Source organism: Vitis vinifera, chromosome 13 (genome assembly GCF_030704535.1).
Source record: "Vitis vinifera cultivar Pinot Noir 40024 chromosome 13, ASM3070453v1".
NCBI classification, from domain to species: domain Eukaryota; kingdom Viridiplantae; phylum Streptophyta; class Magnoliopsida; order Vitales; family Vitaceae; genus Vitis; species Vitis vinifera.
Genome location: NC_081817.1, coordinates 2,650,469 through 2,667,837, shown reverse-complemented (window position 1 = coordinate 2,667,837; position 17,369 = coordinate 2,650,469). Strand labels below are relative to the sequence as shown.

At 37.2% G+C, this 17,369-nt stretch overlaps 2 protein-coding genes and 1 non-coding gene across 4 annotated transcripts; 1 reads left to right on the top strand and 2 right to left on the bottom strand.

Moving 5' to 3' along the window:
* The first annotated feature begins 241 nt into the window (after positions 1-241).
* On the top strand, positions 242-10,311 carry LOC100247912 (elongator complex protein 1). The gene is made up of 6 exons (XM_002279226.4): positions 242-620; positions 1,603-1,936; positions 2,886-5,931; positions 7,683-7,781; positions 7,883-8,206; positions 9,860-10,311. The coding sequence occupies exons 1-5, from the start codon at positions 462-464 to the stop codon at positions 8,193-8,195; spliced, it is 3,951 nt and encodes a 1,316-aa protein (XP_002279262.1). The 5' UTR covers positions 242-461; the 3' UTR covers positions 8,196-8,206; positions 9,860-10,311.
* A 712-nt stretch (positions 10,312-11,023) lies between these two features.
* On the bottom strand, positions 11,024-11,095 carry TRNAC-GCA (transfer RNA cysteine (anticodon GCA)). Its single transcript has one exon. It is a non-coding gene; the product is annotated as a tRNA-Cys (tRNA).
* A 180-nt stretch (positions 11,096-11,275) lies between these two features.
* On the bottom strand, positions 11,276-16,301 carry LOC100241001 (pentatricopeptide repeat-containing protein At2g39620). 2 transcript variants are annotated; one of them, XM_019223987.2, is made up of 3 exons: positions 13,038-16,301; positions 12,446-12,548; positions 11,276-11,681 (listed from the first exon to the last, which is right to left on the bottom strand). In XM_019223987.2, exon 1 carries the CDS (start codon positions 16,119-16,121, stop codon positions 13,104-13,106), a length of 3,018 nt encoding a protein of 1,005 aa, XP_019079532.1. In that variant the 5' UTR covers positions 16,122-16,301; the 3' UTR covers positions 11,276-11,681; positions 12,446-12,548; positions 13,038-13,103. The 2 variants fall into 2 exon arrangements, with proteins under 2 accessions (XP_019079532.1, XP_010658599.1); XM_010660297.3 differs by having other exon boundaries at positions 12,446-16,301.
* Positions 16,302-17,369: the final 1,068 nt, after the last annotated feature.

The window sequence follows — 17,369 nt, the reverse complement described above, 5'->3', positions numbered from 1 at the left end:
TAGATATTTCTTTTATTTTGTTCTCTCAAAATGGTTTTTTGTTTCATTTTATTTTTAATTATAAATATAGAATAATTGCTAAATAGTATTATAAATTTTTAAAAAACAGTTTTTTATTTATAAAAATAAAAATTCTAAACAGGGTCTAATATTTTAATTTTCTAATTACTCAAATCTATCTTCAGGTTCTTCACACTCCAAAAGGTGACACCACTTCCCATGAACAGTTACTTCTCATCAAAACCAGATGGGCAAAATGGTCCTTTCAATATTCACCCGGTACAACACAGAAGGAGTGGCTTAAACCCATGAAAACAGCCCATTAAACCCTCGAACGCAACTTCACTTCTAGCGCAGACCACGATAATACGGGGTGACTTAACCCCTTTAAACCCATAAACACAACTGGGCAAGCGGCCCAAGGTTCTTCAGTTCTCTCTGGTTTGTTTTGTGGGTTGAGGATGAATAATCTGAAGCTTTATTCAGATCTCTCTCTGAATCTGGAGTTGAGATCAGCCGAAGAAGTTGTCTCTTTCTCTGCGTTCGATATTGAACGCAACCGCTTGGTTTTTGCTTCTTCCGATAATTTCATATACACCACGCAGCTTCCTTCATCACAAGTAAGGGTTTTTCTGTGTCTATTTGGGTGAAATTGAATATAATTTTCTGTAGCCTCTGTCTAGTGAATTACTTGAATTTTATTTTTGCTTGTATTTTTAATTTGGACCGCCCAAAAACATTAGTCAATGTTGCTGATAAGTTAGCCAAAAGTGAAGTTTTCTTATTTTCTCTTTCCTCTGTTTTCTCGGCTACCAAACTTGAAGGTGTTATGGTGAAATCTAGACAAACTTGAGCAATTAGCATGCTCGGGTGATCTAAAAGGCTATCTTTGAAGCCTTTTTGTTTGGTGTTCGGGCTTAACTAAGAATAAGAGGAACCTGGGGACGAGAAAAGTACTAAAGTAGTGGATGTTAGAAGAGGGGAAAAAAAATGAAGCACAAACTATCATTCTGAACTCACAATTTGTAATTAGTGGGTGTGGTATAGCCATGCATGGAGAAACGGGCAAAAATTTAATTTTATTTTACTTAGGAACTTTAGCACTTAGCTGCTAATCCAGGTTGCTATTCTGAGTGGAAGCTTGGTCCATAAAGTAGAATGGGCTAAGAAGTTTGAACCGCATTGTTATTCATGGGCTAATGCATATCTTGGCCACTAAATATGTGTGCTCTATTTATAGCCCTTTTGTAAGATGTATGAGGCTTTGGGAACAATACTGTAGAATGGTCTGGTGAAGCCATTTTTTAGCATTGCATATAGAAGAATGGACATTCAGTCTACTGACATATAATCTACTTTTTGATAAGTATACTGACGTATAATCTATTGATAATCTAGAACATGAGATAAGTTCAAATTTTTGTATGTTTGATGAAAAAGTTGAATATGATTTGGGAATTTCAGGAGCAGTCTAGGAGTTCTCTCACCCTGATAGTTGAGAGTTCTGATGTTTTCATGCATGTTCATAGGGCTTGTATAATTTGTTTTATGCATTTTTTTCTTTCACTTTTGTTTCTAACAAAAAATTGATGCATGTGCTAGAATGAAAGGGTATGGGGCAAAACCTCTTCATATTCCAAGGTTGAGCCTATTGATTTGGAACCTGGGGACTTCATTACTGCCTTTGATTATCTCATGGAGAAAGAAGCACTTATAGTGGGAACTTCTAGTGGGCTTCTTTTGCTGCATAATGTGGATGATAATGCGATAGAAGTTGTTGGTAGGGTGGAGGGTGGTGTCAAGTGCATTTCGCCAAGCCCAGATGGAGATCTACTTGGTATAATAACTGGTTTTGGGCAGATAGTAGTGATGACTCATGATTGGGATGTGTTGTATGAGAATACGCTTGATGATCTGCCTGAAGATGTTGACTTAAGTAAGGACTTTTCTGCATTATTTTAGATTTTTGCATTTTTTTTTCCCACACATAAAATACAGTTTACCTTGTGAAAAATTATCTCAGCCAGTGTCAGTGGCATGTTCATGGAGAAAGAAACAGAAAGAAACTTTCTTTATGTTCTGTATATTACGCACTTTTAGATATTTGGAACCTGTGATGAATTCTATCAAGGCAGTAGTTTGGTTAAAAATTACTTTATGCAAGTCCTAGTCACAAAATATAGTTATGTTTATTTGAAAAGCCAAAAGAATTCTGAAATTCAGCCAAGGAAAAATTTACTGTCAATTAGATTTGTTTAATATCACTAAAGAATCAGTAATTGACTGCAAGAACAAAGAATCAATAAAAGTACCAATTAGATAGGCAATGTGCACTCCTGTGGGAGTCGAACCCACCACCTAGGCCTTTTTTTGATCAAACATAAACAGATGATTGATACTAAGTCAGCTTCCATATTCAGGCTTCCTAATCTAAGGTTGTTTTTTGACTTAATAGAAAAAGCCAAAATATATGACTTTTTCTATTTAGCTAAAAGTAACCTATTGATACCATCCAACATAACTAAACTGAACCTATTGATAATAAGTTCACTTTAGTTATGTTGGATGATGTCAACAGATTACTTTTAGCTTAATAGAAAAAGCCAAAATAGCCAAAAAACAAACACCACCTAACTGCCTCCTCAGCTTGGCTGTCTGTCTTGATTGACTTTACAGCCGAGCCAGTACTTGCCCTGAAGACAACCTGTCCGAACATGATATATAGCTGGAAAGTTAGGGGGTTTTATCTGGGCCATGTCTTTTATATTGCAATCCAGTGTCCCCTATCACAAGTGGAATATGGTGGTTTCAATAGAGGAAAATGTCTTTATCTATGGTATGGTTTGATTAATCTTCTGAATTTTGTTACTGGACTATGATTTCAGGTGAACCAACCTTTTCTTCCTGTTATATTTCTTGGCGTGGTGATGGAAAATACTTTGTGACGCTGGGGGAATTGCACACTTCTTCCTCACACAAGAAGCTTAAGGTTTGGGAAAGAGATACAGGGGCGCTGCATGCTGCTTCAGAATCAAAGGCTTTCATGGGAACAGTTTTGGATTGGATGCCTAGTGGAGCTAAAATTGCTTCTGTTTATGACAAGAAAGTTGAAAATGAGTGTCCCTTAATAGTTTTCTTTGAGAGGAATGGATTGGAAAGAAGCTCTTTTAGCATTAATGAGCTAACTGATGCAAAAGTAGAAATTTTAAAGTGGAATTGCAGTTCAGATCTTCTTGCAGCTGTTGTTAGATCTGAAACATTTGACTCTGTTAAAATATGGTTCTTCAGCAATAATCATTGGTACCTGAAACAAGAAATTAGATACTTGAGGGAGGATGGAGTTAAATTCATGTGGCATCCGACAAAGCCACTGCAACTGATTTGTTGGACTCTTGGTGGAGAAGTCACAGTCAACAGCTTTGTCTGGGTTACAGCTGTTATGGAGAACTCAACAGCATTAGTAATTGATGAGTCCAAGATACTAGCAACCCCTCTTTCCCTTTCTCTAATGCCACCACCAATGTATTTATTTAACCTAAAGTTTTCAAGTACTATTAGGGACATTGCTTTTTATACCAAGAATTCTAAGAATCTTTTGGCTGCATTTTTGTCAGATGGATGTTTGTGTGTTGCAGAGCTTCCTCCTCTTGATACTTGGGAAGAACTGGAAGGGAAAGAATTAAGTGTTGATGCCTCCTCTTCTGAAACAATATTTGGGTCATTTGTACATCTCATATGGTTGGATGCGCATATACTTCTTGGTGTTTCTCATTTTGGGTTCAGTCACAGCAATTACTTTTCACAAACTCCATCTAGCAAGGATATGCTTCATGGGTATTATTTGCAGGAAATTGAGCTTTTGTGTTCCGAGGATCATGTCCCAGGTTTGGGAACCTGCTCAGGTTGGCATGCAAAGATCACCAATCAAATACCTCTAGATGGGCTTGTAATTGGCCTTGCTCCTAATCCCACAAAAAAGTGTTCAGCATTTGTTCAGTTTGATGGTGGCAAAGTCTTTGAATATATACCAAATTTAGGCATCATGGAAGGAGCTCCAAAAACTGAGGATATGAGTTTGTCATCATCTTGCCCTTGGATGAGTGTAGTTCCTGTGGGTGACAGTGGATCATCAAGGCCTTTGCTTTTTGGGCTTGATGACAATGGTAGGCTGCATGTTGGTGGGAAGATAATATGTAACAACTGCAGAAGTTTCTCATTTTACTCAAATTCGGCTGATCTAGCGATAACACATTTGATTCTTGCAACTAAACAGGATTTACTCTTTGTTATTGACATTGATGACATTTTGGATGGAAAATTGGAAGTAAAATATGAAAACTTCATCCATGCTGGTAATAAAAGACGCGAAGAAGATAATAGAAACTTTATAACTATATGGGAAAGAGGTGCTAAAGTTATTGGTGTCCTTCATGGAGATGAAGCTGCTGTTATATTACAAACAGCTCGAGGAAACCTAGAATGCATCTATCCAAGAAAATTGGTCCTGGCCTCAATAATTAATGCTTTGGTTCAAAGTCGTTTCAGAGATGGGCTACTCATGGTGAGGCGGCATAGGATAGATTTCAATGTCATTGTCGACCATTGTGGTTGGCAAGCCTTTCTCCAGTCAGCTGCAGAGTTTGTCAGGCAGGTAAATAATCTGAGCTACATCACTGAGTTTGTTTGTTCCATCAAGAATGAGACTATTACAGAGACTTTATACAAAAATTATATATCCCTACTGTGCCTGAGGGAGGCTAAAGATGTCCAAGCTGGAGATTTCAAGGGTCCAAATAATAATAACAAAGTTTCTTCAGTTCTGATGTCTATAAGGAAGGCTCTTGAGGAACAAGTACCAGAAAGTCCTGCAAGGGAGCTTTGCATTCTGACTACTCTAGCTCGAAGTGATCCCCCAGCTCTTGAAGAAGCATTGGAGAGAATAAAACTTATCCGGGAAATGGAACTATTAGGTTCTGATGATCCACGTAGAAAGTCTTACCCTTCTGCAGAAGAGGCTCTGAAGCATCTTTTGTGGTTGTCTGATTCTGAGGCTGTCTATGAAGCTTCTTTAGGCCTTTATGATTTGCACCTTGCAGCTATTGTGGCATTGAACTCTCAACGGGACCCAAAAGAATTTCTTCCCTTTCTTCAAGAACTGGAACGCATGCCTGTTCACTTGATGCGATATAATATCGACATTAGATTGCGCAGGTATGAGAGTGCTCTCAAACACATCGCTTCTGCAGGGGATGCTTATTATGCAGATTGTTTGAACCTCATGAAGGAAAATCCCCAACTTTTTCCATTGGGACTTCAACTGATCACTGATCCTGCCAAGAAAAAAGAAGTGCTTGAGGCCTGGGGAGATCATTTTAGTGATGAAAAATGCTTTGAAGATGCTGCTACTACTTATTTGTGCTGCTCTGGTTTGGAGAAAGCTTTGAAGGCATATCGTGCATGTGGTAATTGGGGTGGTGTAATGACGGTTGCTGGTCTCCTTAAATTGGGAAAAGAAGAGATTGTGCAACTGGCAAATGAGCTTTGTGAAGAACTCCAGGCACTTGGTAAACCAGGGGAAGCTGCCAAAATTGCTCTGGATTACTGTGGAGATGTTAAAAGTGCTATCAATTTATTGGTCAGTGCGCGAGATTGGGAGGAGGCACTAAGGGTTGCGTTTATGCACAGGTGTGATGATTTAATCTCAGAAGTGCAGAATGCATCTCTGGAATGTGCCACTCTGCTCATTGGTGAATATGAGGAAGGTCTGGAGAAAGTAGGAAAGTACTTAGCCCGCTACTTAGCTGTTCGGCAGAGAAGATTACTACTTGCAGCAAAGCTTCAATCAGAAGACCGGTCGATAAATGATCTTGATGATGATACTGCTTCAGAAGCTAGCAGTAGTTTCAGTGGAATGAGTGCTTACACCACAGGGTATATCTTTTGTCTTCAATAGTCATATAGCTCTTGCTCTTATGATTCACCATGTTTTACTGGAGCCCTTGATCTTGGATCCATTTCTGATCTCTAAGTTCTTAACATTGTGTTTGTGCAGGTCACATCTCTCCTTCGTTTTCTTTTCTACTTTGTTTGTGGCATGGATATCTGCATGTGTTTTTTTGCTCTCATTTGTTGGTTTTAGTCACTGGTTGATTGTGCTAACCATGGTCTATGACCTTGAAATTTGTTGTTATTATTGGTAAACCACTCTTTGTCCAATTGCAATTTATTGTTGACATGCATTTATTCAGAATGCAGTTTCTTCTTGTAAGTAGTAGCCTAAATAGCACTCTCCCTTAAGTACATCCATAACTACAAAATTAATGGTTCTTATGTACTAATTTATTGGAAGTGAAGATATATCAATGCAACCAGATAGGTTGGGGCTAATCAGTTGAATTGCTGTTCATTATTTATTGCTCTGTATTGACTTGTTGTTTACCCATTGCTTGGATTGCTGGTCATTTTCTACTTAAGCCTGTGGAGCCATCATCGGTTTTCTAATTAACATTTTTTTATTAACTCAATGCTGTATATGGTTAATAGTTTTTTCCCCTTTTTAGTTACCGACAATTTATTGAAAGAAACTAACTGAAGAATGTATAGTCTCTCTCTTCGTTTACAAGTATCTGCCATACTTCACTTGGAATTCCACAGTCATTGTAACTTCCTCTCCTAACAGTATAATTTACATGTTGGTTACTTGTACTTATACTTGCATGAATGATCGACGAAGAAGAGGATGAGATCATAAATTATGGATGCTGAATGTTGATTTTGTTTTATCTCTATTAATACGCACCCTTTCCTCCCAGTTGGTTTTTGTAGTCATTGATCCTACTTGAATTATTCAGATGGCTCTGTTTTTCCTTCCATTATTCTTCATGTTCTGTTAATTAATTCAACTGGAGAACTCACATTTGTTTGGACCATCATCAATATGCAGTGTTAGTTTATACAAGGCACAAAAGCATGTTGTAACCAGTTATACAACTGTTCCTTTTCTTTTTTCTTTTTGAACCAACAGAAAGGAATATTGGAGAATATGTAATGCAGGAGGAAGAGGAGAATATAATTACCTGTATGAAATATGTAACTGTGAACACACAGTGCATGTGTATATTTGTATGGTAATTATCATTGCTTGTATTTTTTCCTCCTTGGATCAGAAACAAATGCTTCATTTGACAGAATGAGTGGAACAGTATAAAAAGAAGGTTCAGGCTGCAATACATTAAACCAAATGAAAATAAATGCTAAAGAGTACAAGTCAAGGTGGTTAACAATCCCCCACAAGGAAGTTTCTTAAGTTGGTGTGTCTGTATTATTTGATGCCCATCTGCAACATGGCTACCTTGTTCTAGAGTGTCTTGTTGTAGGTGAAGCCTGGACTGTCATCTTTGTCCTTCTTTTACTTCACAATGAAGCCAGTAGGTCTAGAGTTCTGCATGGACATACAAACGCATCTTAGTCATCTTTTGCGTTTGTCATTGTAAGGTTGTAAAAGGACTCTGGATCTGGCAAGCATATTTTCAAATAACACCTCCCTCTTGAAAAGATAAGAAATGAAAATAATAATCCTGTACCATGTAGTGCCAGTTTGTCCCATTATTCATGGCAATTTCAACTTTTTTCTTTGATTTAACTGTGAGTTGCCTTATTTGATGGTCTGACTCCATGAACAGGACAAGGAAAGGCTCTGCTGCTTCCATTAGTTCAAGTACGGCAAGCAAGGGAAGAGGAATGAGGCGTCAAAGGAATAGAGGAAAAATCCGTGCTGGAAGGTATTTTGGTTTCAAGTTTCTGAGGTTTTTTCCTCTTTCATTCCTAAAGATTCTCTTCTATCAAAAATTCTCATGGGTGATGTGGTCACTGTCCTTTGTAGCCCTGGTGAGGAGATGGCTCTGGTAGAGCATTTGAAGGGCATGTATCTTACCCCTGGAGCAGAGCGTGAACTTAAATCTCTGTTGGTTTCCCTTGTGGTACTTGGCAAGGAAGAAATGGCGAAGAAGCTACAACGAACAGGAGAGGCCTTTCAACTGTCTCAAATGGCAGCAGTCAAACTAGCTGAAGATACAATGCCTAATGACAACATAGATGAGTATGCATATACTTTGGAGAACTACATACAGAAATTAAGAAATGAACAGCAGTCAGATGCTTTTGTTTGGCGATCTAAAGTGCTGCTTTCTTCATAACTGCCTGACTGGTAAGTCTAGTAAATTCAACTTGATTATTTGTTTTAGGTTCATGTTTGACATTGCCTAAAATACATATTTCACTCCATTGGTTCATTGCATACGGATGAGGAGTGCATATAAGCATTGAGTGCAGACATAGGCATCTACATGATTCCTCCTTATTTCAAGTCATCATCTCCTTTTTTGGCTGTACATATGTATGTATATATGTCTATATAATGCTCTGCTTCAGGTCAGTTTTTATCTTTTACCGCCTTAACCCATTGTAGTAATCAGCCTTGCTCGAGCTGATATAATGCAGAATCATCTCAATTAATAGAAATGGGAAACAGAAAGAAAGAGAACTTTTTCTTAAACAAAAAATTAATCAACATACAACACTACCTCACTAAGGTGGTGTTTGTTTTTACAAAACTTAATGTTGAAGGCAATTTACTTTCAAACTTTAGATTGTTTATTTTTAGCTTTTTTTCTTTTTCTACTTGTTACTTATTTTTTAAATCTTTTAACAGAAAAGAAAAAAACTAAGATATTTGGCTTTTTGCTGAATGCTAAAAATAACTTTTTAAAATGGCCAAATCACAAATCTCAACACAACCCTCACCCTATTAATACTTACAAAAATAAAATGATAAAAAAACAAACAACATAATACTTGATACTATTAAGTTGTTTTTAAAGTTAAGTTAAATTAAGTTCTATTTAGATTCAAGTTAAAAAAAAAAAAAAACCACCTAATCGCTCAAGTTAAAATGCCTATGAAGAAAGGGCTAAAATTAAGATATCCTAAATATTCTACAACCAAAAGAATATTTACCACCACTGCTAAAGATCCCCTTTTGGTTTACACCATGCATCACAAAATTACCAATGCTTTTACACAAGATCTATAACGACAACCCTCATTTGATCTATCATTGGAATAATTATATTGTTCATATTTTAGTTACATTACAAGCCTAATGAGCTTAAATCAAGGACTAAAGTGGAGTTCTTTTTTTCTGTCATAGTAGGAAAGAAAAATGGAAATAAAATAGAATAGAGAATAGCTGTAGGAATTTTGACAACTCAAATGTCTTCTAGCATGATTCTTTGCACCTCTACTGGCAGGTTGGACCAGATTGCTTGCCCATTGAGTTCATTAACTGTAAAGCAGATTCGCTTTGAGTCAAGGGAGAGACAGAAAATTGAAAGTGTAATTTCAGAAAAACCTAAAATAAGTCCTACTATGTTTGTTCTGGTTTTAGCCCACCTTTTTTGGGGTTATCTTTTCTGATATGAAACAGTAAACTTTAGGACATTTTAGTTAGTTTATACTGTATATAACTACCATTGTTCACTAACCAACCTCTAGCTTGAAATGACTCATGATGCTTGTTGGAAATATCCATGATAGTGGGCTATGTGTTGCAACTGTTGTTAACATCAAATGCCTTGAGTATTTGCTCGTTCCTATCTGTTACTATTTGCATATTGTTCTGTGTTCATATCTGCATGCACATTATTCTACCTTGATGTGCACATAGAATGCCAAAAACAGAAAGAAAAATTGCTTTACTTTACATTCATATTCTGAGGGTTCATCAGACAAAAAATTGTGTCCTGTACCCTAATATGTTACATTCATAAGATTTATAAAGATTTCATTTGCTTGTTTGTAGTTGGTCATGCTGAGGTCTGTACCCGGTTTTAGATTTTCCTGATGAAGCATTGTGCTGACGAGAGAACAGAGGCAGCAGAGAGGATGAATTCCTTCTATGGAAACTTTTCCCTACTGGAACCATCTCTATTCTTGAATTTCGAGCCAGTTTCTTGGATCATGTATTTGCTTAGATGCACTCCCAAAAACGCTCTCTGGGAGTTGTATTTCATTTTTGTTTTACCTTTTTTTCCCCATTTTTAACATAAGAAATTCAGTAGTTTAATCCTTTTTGTAGTGGGTATTCCTGAGTAGTGATTTTTCAAATAGTTGGATATGTACTTCAAGAGCCTTTAGTGCTGCTGCTTTTGATTATTCAACTTGAAAACACTCCCATGATGTAAAATATTGAAAATAGTAATTCACTTGTTAATGGTAGCCATGCTTGGCCCCAAAGATGTTCGAAATTTGGAACTAGTTTGCTCATATAATTTTCTATCTTGTTTGACCCAAAGATTCGTAGTCATGCTTGGGATCAGGAACATGAAATGAAGTAGGAGTGAAACTTGGTGGGTTGGTCTGATCCAACCCTAACTCAACCTGACATTTGAGGAATCATTTTCAATATCAGGTTGAGTTTGGACAATCCAACTCTAACCTTAACCCGATTTAATACTTTTATAATATTTATAATGAATATTGTCCTATATAATAATAATTTGTTTTTTAGATTTTTTTTAAATTTCAAATCATACTATAGAATATATATATATATATATATATTTTAAAAAACGTACATAAATTATTTTTATTTTTATTTTATTTCTATTTTGAAATTTTGTCTTATTTAGTATTTAAGTCAAAAAAGCTTTTTAAAAAATATTATAACTAAATTTTGAATTATGTAACTCAATCAATTCAAGTCTAACTCAATCAATTTGAACTTAACTTGAGTTTAAAGAAATGAAGTAATTTGAACTTAACTTGAGTTTAAAGAAATGAAGTAGAAGTAAACTTAGGTTGAGTATCTGAGTTAGAAGTTGAATTAAGTTGAACTTGTATTTATTGTTTCTTAATTAGGGTTGAGTTGAACTTGAATCATTTGTTGCGGTAAATGAAATTAGTTGACTATACCCATAATTGTCCCCATCTATTTTATGAAAAATAAGAGCTAGAACTTAAAAAAAGGGCCCAACCGGGTTCGAACCGGTGACCTCTTGATCTGCAGTCAAATGCTCTACCACTGAGCTATGGACCCTTGATGCTATGCTGGTGTCAATTCTTTCTACACGAATTAATGTGGATCAAAAGACCATCAATATGATCCAACGTATTTGCAGTAGGTGGAGGCCCTTAAAGAGACATACCCAATGCCTCTTTGGTAACCAATCAACAAATCTTCAAAATTACACGCCAAAACGAAGAAGAAGAAGAGAGGTAACATGAAAGTAACGATTTATTGAATTGCTTCATCCAAATGTATGACAACAGTTTGAGTAACTGGGGACTATAAGCACAGATAATGAGGGAAGATATACATCCGCAAACTATTTACAGTGTCACAAACAGAAAACATGATGAGCCTTTGAGATATTCATTTGGAACAGGTGGGGTAACAATACAAAACCAAATGAAAACTCATGACTTGATTGATATTACTCTTCAATCTTGTTTCATAATAATACCTCCTCGACTTTGCGCGTCATCTGCAGTTCTTTTGATTGCTAAAGAGAGAAAGGAAATGGTGTCACAATCTCCAGTCCTTGGCAATCAACAGAGTATTCACACAATTTGGTGGTAATAACAATGTTCTTGCTGAGGGAACTGACAAAACTTAGTCCTACCTGTACATGAAAAATGCAGCATAGTCAATTAATGTTCTGGCAAAATCTCTAAATGGGTGACCACATCTCATCCAATTTCAAGGGAACACCAATGGTGCCTCTGCAAAGACATCACAAGAGAGAAGTTCAAGAATTGTGTGATAGTAGAGGTTTCACTAGATGAATAAGTTCATTTTTACAGAGTGCCATATAGTCCTTTATATGTAATCTTTTAGTACAAATCAATAATGAAGAATGAGCTTATCACGGTAAATGACAGCTATTGCCATGTGTAGTCAAGCTTGAACCAGCATCATTTCATTTTATTCTATACAATCAATAATAATGATGACTCAACCTCAATCTGGAATCTAGATGATGGATCTTTAGTAAGTAGTTAAAATTTGAATTCAAATGCCCACAGCTCAACTTAAATTGTGATTTCTAAGAACAAATCAATTGGCACCAAAGACACCCACCATGCTAAATGCAATTAGAGGAACATCATCTAAGTTTCTATGGACAAAACTAGAATTCTTCTGACTTCAGTGCATACTGGTCTTCACAACCTGAGAGAACAACCTGAAATTTTACATATGTTTTGGTAGAAGGGACATGAAGAAGCTAATAGTAACTGGGGCAAGCTCCAAAATTCTGAGTCAATGCATTAAGTTGAGTCAACAAATCTGATTTTCTTCTCAACAACTTATAGACTGATTGGCCCAATTGGACAGAACAAATTATTCTGGGTTACTATAGAAATTTGTAAGGGTGTAGAGGCTTACAGCTTCAACCCCATTCGGTAACTTGTGACTAGCTTTTGAGCCTTATCATCCTTGTGTCAACCCATTCCAACTATTTTTTTAAATTAATAATGCCTTCCTTAATCTGCCAACAGAAGAAATAACATTATCAATATATGTATATAACATTATCTAATAATTCTCCAAAAAAAAACCAATGGCATTCTCTGCAACATATCGATAAGAGAGCATAGATGGCTTTGCCCAACATGAAATAGCAAATTTTGGTTTCTCAAGATTGCTGCATAACAACGGACACTGTTCTAGAGTTGGAAATTTCAATTCTTTCCCTTCAATGTTGAAGAGGAAAAGAAAAGGGGAACAGACCATTCTAGAGCTGGAAATTTCAATGCTTTCCCTTGAATGTTAGACAAGTAAAAGAAAAGAAGAGGAAGAAGAAGAAGAAAGAATTCAAAGGAATAAAAGCACCAAGAAGATAGAGATCATTAAGAGGATAAGGGAAGCTACAACCAGAATTGCACAATCTGCCAGATTCCGGCTAGTCCAACTATTCGTTCGAACTTTCTAAAGCTTGGTTTTTGGGGGCTCATTGGCATGCTAATATTCATCTTACCTGATCCTCAGAGACTGATTACTTTAAGCTATACAATGAGAATGGCTAATATGCTTTTCACCAAGGTCACCAGTAATCGTTGCATGAGCAAATACCATCCTCAAAATGATGGAAACGAGTCGCATCTCTGACAATGATCCTACGGGTTGTGATTTTTGAAATAAACTTCGTAGTAGTGTGGCAATCAGCACAAACACGAAGGTTCTTCACTATCTGGATGGTTGACCCAGGCGGTGTATTAAGAAGAGCAAAAGTTATGGCTAATCTTTCACTGTGACTGTAGAGAAACATTTCTTTATCCTCTTCTTCCACATTCTGTAATACACAGCTCCTGTCAGGAACATAACCAATTTTCTCCATCTTCTCCAGTAAAGTATTCCACAGCAAATGCATACTCTCCAATTGTGGATGACTCTTATCACCTACTCGGAATGCATGGACTTTGTTTTTGAGCTCAACCCAACTGCATCCTGGAGTTTTTTTCAAGCCCAGGTCATTCATCTTTGATCTGGCTTTTCCTGCATCTGCCCACCTACCAGATTGGGCATATATACTTGATAACACCACAAAGTGAGCCGGATTTCTAGGCTCTAGTTTAACCAGGTGATCCAATGCAACCTCTCCTAATTTTACATTGGAATGCATTCGACATGACCCCAACAAGGCTCCCCAAACTCCAGCATCAGGTTCCACTGGCATTACCTTGATAAAACCCAAAGTTTCATCAAATAGACCAGCACGACCTAAGAGATCCACCATGCAAGCATAGTGTTCCAAATCCGGTTTAATATGATATTTGTCACTCATGGAATGAAATATTTTCCTTCCTTCTTCTACTAAACCTGCATGTCTGCAAGCAGACAAAACACTAACAAAGGATACAGAATCAATCTGGACTTGACTCTCCTGCATAAGTGAGAAAAGTGCAATAGCTCGGTCCCCATGCCCATGGACTGCATATCCTGATAGCATTGCATTCCATGAAACAGTGTCTTTATGATCCATCTCATTAAAAAGTTTCTCTGAATAATCAAGCTGCCCACATTTAGCATACATATCAATGAGACTGTTACCAACAAGTGTGTTAGACAAAAATCCCATTTGGATTATGCAGGCATGAAAGGCCATTCCTTCTCTGAATGCTGCCAAATATGCAGCTGCAGGAAGGACACTCACAAATGTGACTGAATTGGGATGAAAATTCTCCAATCTCATCTGGTGAAAAGATGAAATAGCTTCCTTTGCATGCCCATTCTGCATATATGCCGCAATTATTACATTCCAAGTTACCTCATCTTTTGTGAAGTCAGTTTTATTGAACAAGAATTCAGCTGAGGGAAGGCTTCCACATTTAGCATACATATCAATTAGAGCATTCTTAACATGACAATCTGATTCAAACCCAAGCTTTACAATTAGCCCATGAATGCAGGTGCCTTGGTCTAGGTCATTCAAGAGTGCACAGGCTGGGACCACACCTACCATGGTTCCTGCATCTGGGTTTATTGCAGATAATCGTAATTTATAGAACATGTCAATCGCATTATATGGATCACCAATCTGAGCATATCCGTTTATCAAAGAGTTCCATGTCACAATATCTCTAGATGACATCCTATTGAATGTAGTCAGTGCGGCAGTAAAGAATCCACATTTAGCATACATGGACACCAGGGCTGTTCCAGTTGAAAGATCAGAATCCATGTCAGCTTTAACAGTGAAGCAGTGTATGCTCTTCCCTAATTTCAACAACGATAAATCTGCACAAGCTGGAAGGATGCTCATAAGAGTAACCCTATTAGGTTTCATTTTTTGGTTCTGCATTTCTTGAAACAGAGAAAGTGCTTCTTCAGGATACCCGGTTTGGACTAAAGCAGCGATAATTGCAGACCAAGCAACTAAATCTCTTCCTTGAAGTCCCCAAAACAATTGTTTAGCCTTCTCTGTTTCTCCACACTTCGCATACATCACCATAAGAGGAGTAGCAACCAAAATATCTGAATCAATCCTTTGTTGTAAGGCACAACCATGTATCTCCTTACCTTTTTCTAAATCTATCGTCTCTGCAGCTGCCAAAAAAGCACTCACTGCTGATACCTTATTTATCCTCACATTCCCTAGTTTCATTTTATCAAATAGCTCCAAGACCTCAACAAAACATCCATTATGGGCATAACCTGCCATCATTGTTCCCCATGAAACATCATCCTGGTCCACCATCTGATCGAAAACCCTGCGAGCCACATCTACATCTCCACATTTTGAATATAAATCAATCAAACCATTTGAAACTGCAGAACTAAAATCTCTTCTAAATACATAACCATGGATAGACCTACACAATTCAATATTGGATAGTTTACAAATCCCAGGGAACAAGTTCAACAAGCTCACCGAGCTCGGCTCCACGCCAACCAACTGCATACTCCTAAAGAAATCCACAGCCTCACAAGGATCCTCACTTTGCGATAACCCCGCAATCATGGCATTCCAAGCCACAACATCCCTCTTAGGCATCTTATCAAACACCTCTCTTGCTCTCTTCAAATCACCCATTTTAGAATACATATCAACGAGACCGGCCCCGATAAACACATCACGTTCTAGCCCTCTCCGGTCTATTTCTCCATGAAACCAAACACCTTCTTGCAAGTTCAAAGCTCCAGTACAAGCCTTCAACACAAACGTAAAAGTATACTTGTCTGGCTCCAACCCCTTCTCTACCATACAATAGTACATTTCCAGCGCTTCATTATACTGTTTTGACCTTGTATAAGCTCTGATCATGGAGTTCCATAAAATCCGAGAAGGGTTTGGAGTAGAATCGAATACAGAGCGAGCCAGGTCGCATTTATGGAAGAGAGAGTACAAGTTTATGAGATGGGTTATGGAATGGTGGTGTTTGAAGCCAGAGACTATGATTTGGGCATGGATTTGAAGGAGAGGGTTGAGGTGTTTGCAAGAGGAGAGGAGACGAGGGTAGTGCAGGTAATTAGTGTAGGTGGAGGAGGATAAAGATGGAAATTCAGAAGCTGCAGTTGCAATGGAAGTGAAGGACCTGCGAAGCTGGTGTTTGATACACATGGTTATTGGGTTCAGACTTCAGAGTAGGGAGAGTGGGAGCTTCATTTCCTTGACGGTTATATGCGTGACAAGTTCGTTATGTTTCCCGGGTGAATCATTTTGTGTCTTCGGATGTTAATAGATATAGCATGCGGCGTATTTGAATTAAAAGATATCAAAACCTTACGAATGGGGGAGAAAATACGCTGGAAAGGAAACACAGGGAAAGTAAAAGTTGAGGAAAATAAAATTTATATTATAATCAATAAATTTTTTTTAATTTTTTTTTCTCTTAATTGATGCAACACACAATCATCATTAGTTTTTATTTTTTATATTATTAGTTTCTATTATAGGTTCATCATTAGTTCCTATTTCATTCCTAATTTTCCTAGTTTCCGGTTACTTTGGTTTCCTATTTCTAGTTTCTTATTTCAGTTATTTCCTTTATTTTTACATTACAAGCATTATTTAAAGGCACATTGTAATTGTTAGAGAGGAGTTCAATATATTTTTCAGAATTATTCTCTAATTTTCAAATCCTATTATGATTTTTGTGTTTATTATTAAGTGTTTCTTTTGTTTCGTTTTGAAACAAACCTTCCACTGCACCAAAATTGGTATCAAAGCAAGGATTTTGCCCTTGATCTAATGGCTAACGACGATTCGAGTGGAAAATGAACCATTGACAACGAACAACAGTTTAAAAAAATAGAGCAACGACTCGACGGGATCAACGAGACTATTCACAACCTCATGCAAATGGTGGTTACGTTAACTATCAAAGGGAAATATGAACCCATAGAGCGACAACCAAACCAACATGGCGACTAGCAAGAGGACAGCTATGACAACCAACGCCGACCACAAATTGGGTTGGAAATCAATGACGGAGGTGCAATTCGCACGAGTCCAATCGCAAATCACAATTTTCGCGAGCCTTATCTGTTACAAGTGTATGAGGGTCAAAATCGAGGAGCTTCTAGGCATTGTGATGATAACAACCTACAACGAGAGGTTTTTAGGGTTTTTTTATGAACAAGATGAGTTTTGCCTACCTTTTCGATATGGTGATGATTTTCGACTTCCACAGCGAAGGAATATTCAACAAAGGCAACAACGGAGGTTAGATTATTCATCTGGAAAAGAAGATGATTTTCGTTTCAATTATTGGGCTAACAATCAAGGTCAAAATAACCAAGAATTTAATATGAAGATGGACTTACCAAGTTTCAACGGTCAACTACACATTGAAGATTTTCTCGATTA

What these genes read in the sequence shown, in the direction of transcription:
- LOC100247912 (XM_002279226.4), top strand. Translation starts at nt 462, where the DNA reads ATGAATAATCTGAAGCTTTATTCAGATCTCTCTCTGAATCTGGAGTTG. An exon ending in GCCTGAAGATGTTGACTTAA is followed by an intron (nt 1,937 to 2,885) that starts GTAAGGACTTTT and finishes CTATGATTTCAG; the next exon opens with GTGAACCAACCTTTTCTTCC. An exon ending in ATGAGTGCTTACACCACAGG is followed by an intron (nt 5,932 to 7,682) that starts GTATATCTTTTG and finishes CTCCATGAACAG; the next exon opens with GACAAGGAAAGGCTCTGCTG.
- LOC100241001 (XM_010660297.3), bottom strand. Translation starts at nt 16,121, where the DNA reads ATGTGTATCAAACACCAGCTTCGCAGGTCCTTCACTTCCATTGCAACT.